The 8,052-nt window shown below is 35.5% G+C and overlaps 1 protein-coding gene across 1 annotated transcript; it reads right to left on the bottom strand.

The window, feature by feature from the left end:
• Positions 1 to 2,083: 2,083 nt before the first annotated feature.
• Positions 2,084 to 4,603, bottom strand: LOC121124309 (uncharacterized). The gene is made up of 3 exons (XM_040719463.2): positions 4,490 to 4,603; positions 2,521 to 4,428; positions 2,084 to 2,470 (listed from the first exon to the last, which is right to left on the bottom strand). The coding sequence occupies exons 1-3, from the start codon at positions 4,502 to 4,504 to the stop codon at positions 2,219 to 2,221; spliced, it is 2,175 nt and encodes a 724-aa protein (XP_040575397.1). The 5' UTR covers positions 4,505 to 4,603; the 3' UTR covers positions 2,084 to 2,218.
• Positions 4,604 to 8,052: the final 3,449 nt, after the last annotated feature.

Raw genomic sequence — 8,052 nt, 5'->3', positions numbered from 1 at the left:
GAGAGGAACCTGTTTAAGCACCGCCATGGATTTGGTGCTTGGGGGGTGATGTTATGTATTTAATATGTCCTTTCTGGTTTTTATCTTCCTGTATATTCGTTTATGTATTTAAGTACTGAGTTTTATGTATTATAAATAGTGTCGTCTTATGTAAATATATTTAGAGTATAGTTAGAGTGTTACATTATTCCTCCACGTGAACTTCTCCTCATGTCTCTTGGTCATCCTGGATCTCTCCGGAAGCTTGCGTCTCTCCCTCGTCAAGACGCAACAAGTACAATTTGTACTTAATTGTTCCCTCCTCAAGAATGACAAAATAATGGTAACAGCTTTCCAAAAAAAAAAAATCCGCGTTCATAGTAATCCTACAAAAAGACACGCGCTCCTTTAAGGGCATATGTTTTACAGTTACATATGTGTATATAAATGAAAAAATAAACTGTCCCGAGCTTATATGAAATCAAGCAATAACAGCTGTCTCAAACAAAATATGTATAGCGATATCATAAATAAAGGTGAGATTTTTGTGTAGAAAAAGAGAAAAACGCATTATAAGTTTTTTATTTGAATGAAAACCCAAAGAGGATTTTTAATGAGTCAAATTCAATATTAAACAATTGAAAAGCTGTCCAACAAGTTATTAATATGAATGATATTTGTTTAAATTTTTTCATGAACATATTAATTACAAGGTCAATTTATTTGATCTTGTGATATTTGAACTTTAAATCAATTTTATATCATCAATATTGTTTATTTTGTCATGTTCCTAACCAGCCTATCCCTTTCTTCTATTCCGTTATTCTTGCAATGTGAATACTTTTACACTCTTCTTTCCATATTTTTTTCACATCATGACGTCACAGTATCTTTTATGATCAATTGTTGCCAAATAATCGATTTGCATCAAGTTCAGTTAACCTTAAAACCCGCGGCTATTAAGGACTTGATCACTTTTTTGCATTAGTATAAATGACAGTACTCATATCGTTGGATACGTTTATTATACTGTTGCAATATTGAGAAAAAGTATCCCAGCTTGCATTTATGCTATTGCCACACATATATTTATGCAACACTACCATTTCTGAACTGTTAATATTATGTATCATTACAATATTATCACAACCCCCTTTTTCCGATAAATACTATTGTAACTCTAGGCCAGTTGTAGCCCTTTTTGATGGCTCTTAAAGCCCCCTGAAAGTTTTTGAATTATCTCCAAAATATAACTTTTTTATAGTCTGTTTTGGTTTTTATGATAATTTATGGGGCTAAGCCCCTCAAATGATGAAAGATGCCAAGACTTCATCTTCATTTTATTTTTATTAAAAACACATCTTTCGTGTACAATTCCCTAGTTCCATGCATTGATCATTGGGATGCCAATTAAATCACTTTTTGTTAAAAATTAAAAAGCTGATGGTTTACATGCATTCCTCTTGATAAGAAAAAAAACTTACAATTAATAAAGTTTGAACAATTTCTATGAATGATTAGAGGCCCTAAAGTTTTGAAATTTTACATATTTAAAAAAAAACCCGTGATTTATTTTAAATGTCATCCAGAAACTATACAATACACTTTGGTAGTAAAATTAAGGAATTTAGTTCAGTTAAACTTCTATCAAAAGTTTTTATTAATGTTTATCATAAATCGTTTTTTAGGTATCTAAAGGAATGATAAAAATATTTAATTGAAATGTAACCCTTTTTATCTATCTGCCTGTTCTTCTTTGTATCAAAGCCATTGAGAGGCTACTTATAACAACTAAAATTTGTACCTACGTATTTTTCATAAATTAACATATAAAATTCAAATTTTGATTATCTTTTTATCAAGAAAAACACTGAAATTACCTAGTTTTATAAAATAAATCAAAAAATTGTACCAAATATAGGAATCTTGTTAGTAAGTTATTAAAAAATGTTATAAGTGATCAGGGGTATGTTCCTTTTGGTTTGCATAGGAAGGATAGGTTTCAAAAATGATTTATTGTTTTCTGACGATGTAAAAATTAAAATATTTTGACGCCATTTTAGAGATCATAAGAAAAAAAAACCCCAAAAAATAAGGTTCACAATTTGTTTTTTTTTGTAATTAATCATATATTTAACTTATCAAAATATTAATGTAATAACAAATGTTTAAGCGTAATTTAAAAGATTTACAATGGTAAATAACAAAATAAAAGCTTGAAGAGTTGCATCTCTTGTTTTCAAACGTAGGCTGGAAGAGGGAATGTAGCGTAGGGCTGCTCAATAGGAAGAAGAGGAAGAATTGCTTCTCCCTCAAATTCAACAGTGGGGATAAATCCCTTTTCTCCATCGACTACATAGGTAACTCTTTTGGTTCTTCCATCAGGAAGGAGAACAAAGTATTCTCCAGTGATGTAAGATCCCTCTCTGTTTTCACTGTGTCCAAAGTTGTTGTCCTCGGAAACGACTTCGTACTCATAGGCATAGTTTGCCTATTAAAATAAATTTAAGAATGAAGGAAAAGTTATATTAAAAATCTTACTGATTGTTCATTTCCACCAGAAGAAGAAGAAGACCCACTATAACGGGACTGTTGTTGAGATGCACCAAAGTCTGAAGCAGCAGATCCACTGCCATATTGACTCAATTGGGAGAATGATTGACGACCGGAAGAGGAGGCTCCAGTGCCTTGGGCTAGTTGTCCAGAACTTTGAGAAGATCTGGAGGACTGAGCTGAGCTTGCAGCTCTATATCCTTGTGGGGCGGATGCAGAAGGTTGAGCGCCTAATCCAAGGTTTAATTGAGATCCTCTGGAAGATTGAAATGAAGCAGCTGCTCCAAATCCTTGAGAGGCCTGAGGAGCAGGTTGAGGTGCAGAAGCTGATGTACCAAATTGAGATACTCTAGAAGATTGGGATGAAGTTGCGGCGCCGTATCCTTGTGGGGCTGGGGCAGCAGGCTGAGGAGCTGATGAACCGAATTGAGACACTCTTGAGGATTGAGATGAGCTGGCAGCTCTGTATCCCTGTGAGGGAGAGGAAGCAGGTTGACGTGTACTTGAGGCTGCTCCTTGACGAGATTGAGATGAGGATGATCTAGATGATTGGAAGGAAGTTGCAGCACCATATCCTTGAGGGGCAGAAGCAGCAGCTTGTGGTCCTTCAGAAGCTGATCCTTGACCAAATTGAGATGAAGATTGGAAAGAAGTTGCGGCACCATATCCTTGAGCAGCTGGGGCAGCTGGTTGAGTTGATCTAAAGGAAGATCCTTGACCAGATTGAGATGAAGATTGGAATGAAGTTGCGGCACCATATCCTTGAGCAGCTGGGGCAGCTGGTTGAGTTGATCCAGAAGAAGATCCTTGACCAAATTGAGATGAAGATTGGAAGGAAGTTGCTGCACCATATCCTTGAGCAGCTGGGGCAGCTGGTTGAGTTGATCCAGAAGAAGATCCTTGTCCAAATTGAGATGAAGATTGGAAGGAAGTTGCTGCACCATATCCTTGAGCAGCTGGGGCAGCTGGTTGAGTTGATCCAAAAGAAGATCCTTGACCAGATTGAGATGAAGATCCGAAGGAAGTTGCTGCACCATATCCTTGAGCAGCTGGGGCAGCTGGTTGAGTTGATCCAGAAGAAGATCCTTGACCAAATTGAGATGAAGATCCGAAGGAAGTTGCTGCACCATATCCTTGAGCAGCTGGGGCAGCTGGTTGAGTTGATCCAAAAGAAGATCTTTGACCAGATTGAGATGAAGATCCGAAGGAAGTTGCTGCACCATATCCTTGAGCAGCTGGAGCAGCTGGTTGAGTTGATCCAGAAGAAGATCCTTGGCCAAATTGAGATGAAGATCCGAAGGAAGTTGCTGCACCATATCCTTGAGCAGCTGGGGCAGCTGGTTGAGTTGATCCAGAAGAAGATCCTTGTCCAAATTGAGATGAAGATCCGAAGGAAGTTGCTGCACCATATCTTTGAGCAGCTGGAGCAGCTGGTTGAGGAGCAGTTTCATAGCGTGATGGGGAAGAAGATCCTTGACTAAATTGAGATATTCTTGAAGATTGAAATGAAGATCCAGCTCCTTGGAGTGCAGGGCCAGATGCTTGAGCTCCAAATTTATCTTGAGAGTTGGATGATCGGAAAAAATCGGATTTAAAGTTTTGAGAACCTCCTGAGCTATAAGCAGGTAGCTCATCTTCCACTTCCTCAAAGGAAATGGAAGGTTCTTCAACGATCACAGCATCTTGAGCAATAAAGTCACCGGATTGTAAGTCGTTTTGTCTCCCATATTGTTGTGTTGGTCGTCTTACAGCAGGAAGAAGTCCAGCCGCTCTTGCTTTTGAAACGTCTGCACCTCTAAATACTGTAACACTGGAAGAGGGTTGTCTTACTTTGTATAAAATTGGAAGATCTTCAGAGCTGACAAATTGTGCAGCAATGCAGCAAAATAGGAAAGGCTAAAATAAAGGAAAAAATCCTTAGATTTCCGTCCAAATTTGTATTTCTTTGATTCATTACCTTAATACCAATCATTTTAAATCCTTCTATTCTTTTAAATAAAATTAAATTGGTAAATAAAGATTTATATTCAACTCTAGTAGATCTGGAGCTGTTTCAAAACCTTATGATTTAATTGTCATTAATTCATTTCCTTATATACTCAAACAAGGGAATGCCTATTGAAACACTTCTGTAATACACTTGTGAGTAAAAATTGGGCGTATTTGCACAAAAGATTTCACGGTCATATATTAGTACAAGGCTTGCCCGTTTTTGCAAGGGGAATATATTTACATATATACAATATACCAAAATACAAATTAATAAAGATGGTTCGTCAATTCAAAAACAAGTTTAAATGTTTTTTCACAAAATTGAGTATGTGTTATATTTGTATTCTTTGACGAATCTTTCTCAACTTCTATCAACAAATTAGTCTTATGAACCTTTGGTAGTGTCCCCAGTTGGACTTAAAGTAGGCAAAAGAGAACATCAAAATAAAAAAGGGATACAGAAATACGTTTCATGTATTTGACTGGGGGCATATCGGGATCAATATATGACTTTTACATCCAAAAAGGTTCTACACTATATCCAAAATTATTGCGAATCCTAACTCATTCTCATCATTTGAATTTGTCGATAGAATAGATCAAATTGGTACATTTTTCAAAAATCTTTAAATTGTTTTTTTTGTTGTTGTTTTGGGCTTTATTTTCCTGTTTCTCTTCGGAGGAAAAAGTTTGCAATATACAATAAACGTGATGAAAATGATATTTTTATAACAAAAAAAAAATAACACTTTTGAGTTTTTTTAATTACACTCTACCCCCTATTTTTGTTCTTAATATTATTAATCGATATCATCAGTGATGGGATTCTAAGTTAATTCTTGTCAAAATTCACGATTCCAATTCTTTCATAATTTAAATATTAGTTAAAAAACAGCATTTTGGAATTGGGAAGGAGCAGCAGGCGTTGAGGAAGTATTTCCTTGGCATGTTAGTCATTGTTTCCTTGATGGAGGCAATCAGAGAGTCCTTGATAACAAGATATATTGTTTGTTTTTTTAAATTCAACTTTATCCATTAAATTGAGATCTAGACTCCTGAAGCAATATTTCCCTCTCAAAAAAGTCATTGCATTGCTCACTAAGGCACTTACTTCAGTGACTTAATCTGCCTCCAAAATACCCTCACGAATCTTTTTGGATGAGTCGGATTGGGACTCAAGTCCCATTTGAGACCTTCTAATTTAAAATCTCCATTTTGGTGAGGACAAAAATCATTGTCACAGCGCAACGTCGTTCCTCCTTTGTAGATTCCATCTTCTTTACATCTGAAGCAGCTGTTGCCGTAATGCCAAAAACTTCACAAAAATATGTTACAATATTTCTGTTGGCAAATCAGACAGATGTATCCTAAAAAAATAACCGGCACACCCAAGTGCCGATTTAAAATAAATAAATATATATAACCAGGGCAGGGGACCAAACGTGCAGGCAAAAAAATAATATGAACAAAATATGTAGCCAAGGTTCTTCCAAAACTTTTTTTACTCAATATGCCCACCTTCAATATCAATCACAGCGTTTACACGTCGCCTGAAGGCCATGTAGTATTTGATGAAAAACTAATCGGGCAAGTAGTCCCATACGGCCACTACGGAGGACTTCAGTCAGTCCACTTTTGGGTGTGAGGTCCTGTTGGTTCCCCTCTCCAAAGAGTTTTAAATAGACAAGTCCAGTGCTTTAAAATTTGGTGAGGAAGGGGGCCATATCTCTTTTCTCCAGAATCGAGCCATATTCTCGTCACTTAACTTTTGGCACTTGTTGCACGTCTGAGAGTGGTAGAAGTCCTGAGTCCAGACGTGTTTACTCTCCAGGTAGATGTGATAAATTTGACTAAATGATTAGTCAAGTTTGTTTATGTAAAAACGACGACAGAAATAGAACATCAAAAAATAATCACAAAACCTTTTCATATTAATGGGAAAATAAAAATTAAATAAAATCTCTGGTTTTGTGTCCTACTCTGTATATATATATATAACCACCAAAAGCATTTGACGGTTGTAATTTTAAAACTCCGTTAGTGAATCAGGATACTATGTACCCTCAGATTTAATAAAAATAGTTCTTATTCCTTTGAATACGATTTTTATCTGGAATACTTTGTATGATCCTAAAACATTAATTATAATTATATATAAATGTTTATATATATATATATATAACAATGTCTTGTTTAGTATTTATTTATAAGGTTTTGAAGATTATGCAAATTTAAGTAATTTTTTTTTAAGATAACGGGTGCGGGGAAAAAATCCTTTCACATTCAATATCGAGATTGATCAAGATCTATTCCCACATGTCTTTCACCAAGTTGCAGATGTAGTTGTCAGGCATAACCGATGTAGGGTGCATTGTGGTAGTCTGGAGAGACTCATCAACCACCCCAAAGGACAAATACAAGTCATTTTGGTGGTTTTGCAAGGGGCCCATGGCCATGTTTTTTCATCACAAAAGATCACAACCCGACTGGCCTTGGCCTTCTTGAGGTCATTCAAAAGATACTTGCAACGTTGGAGATGGGTCTGTTTCATGGCTGGTGTTATGAGAGGCCTCTCCACCCTCATCCCACAGCCTTTTGGATGGTCCTTCGTTTGCGTGCTTCCGTATTGACTTCAAAAGGTTGAGATGGGAAGTCTCCTTGACTTCTTTCAGATTCAATTTCATTTTCCTACCCGGACCAACCTTTCTGTCCACCATCTCCAACTTCATAAAAGCATAGAAGGTTGGCTTGGAGATCACCCCCAAATACTTTTCAATCTCTCTTGGTCTCTTGCCAGCGTCCAAAAATGTGATGATCGAAATTCGTTGGTAACGTTCAAATAGCAATTTCTCATCCTCTAAGATACTTAGGAATATTTAGTTTTTGTTTATTTTTTAGTATTTGAATGGAACAATTTTATTAAATTCGCAAATGCCTTGATATATGTAGCAAAAACATATTGAAAGATTTTTTCGCCACACCTGATATTCCTACATTTTTAACTTGGAATTTTTGGATTCTTCTTTTGTTCAATATGAGAGCATTCAACTGTACCAACAAAAGATTTTGACTTTAAGGATAACCCATTATTGTATGTTGTTGAAACCCCAAACTCATAGTTTAGATTATTTGTTAACAAGGATTTATTTTTTCACGATGCTCTATATTCATACAAGTATTTTTAGTATTTTAATTGATATTGTGTGAGTGCATAATGGATAAAATAGTTTATTTTAATTCTGTCTTCTTTTTCTTTAAATCTTAAAATATCCTTTTAAAAAATGTGTGCAAACAAACATACCAACAAGCACCAAAATAGTTATTAAAATTTCACATTCTTTATTTTTTGTTATTTTGTAAGTCAAAAAAATTGTTTTTACAGAAATGCTATTTAAATACCGTCATGGCCTTACAGACCAAAAAACATTGTCAGAACCATTTTCTGGACAAACACGCCCATAACAATCCGTATTTAATATATAGATGGAAAAATCTATCTACGTTTGGTGGATATATTATTGACAAACA

Source organism: Lepeophtheirus salmonis, chromosome 9 (genome assembly GCF_016086655.4).
Source record: "Lepeophtheirus salmonis chromosome 9, UVic_Lsal_1.4, whole genome shotgun sequence".
Taxonomy (NCBI): domain Eukaryota; kingdom Metazoa; phylum Arthropoda; class Copepoda; order Siphonostomatoida; family Caligidae; genus Lepeophtheirus; species Lepeophtheirus salmonis.
Note: the sequence above shows the minus strand (reverse complement) of the source record. Positions and strands in the feature narration are given on the sequence as shown.

Bases quoted from the DNA above. Each gene is read 5' to 3' on its own strand.
- LOC121124309 (XM_040719463.2), bottom strand. The intron at 2,471-2,520 runs GTAAGATTTTTA...TTATTTTAATAG, and splicing joins CTGGTGGAAATGAACAATCA to GCAAACTATGCCTATGAGTA.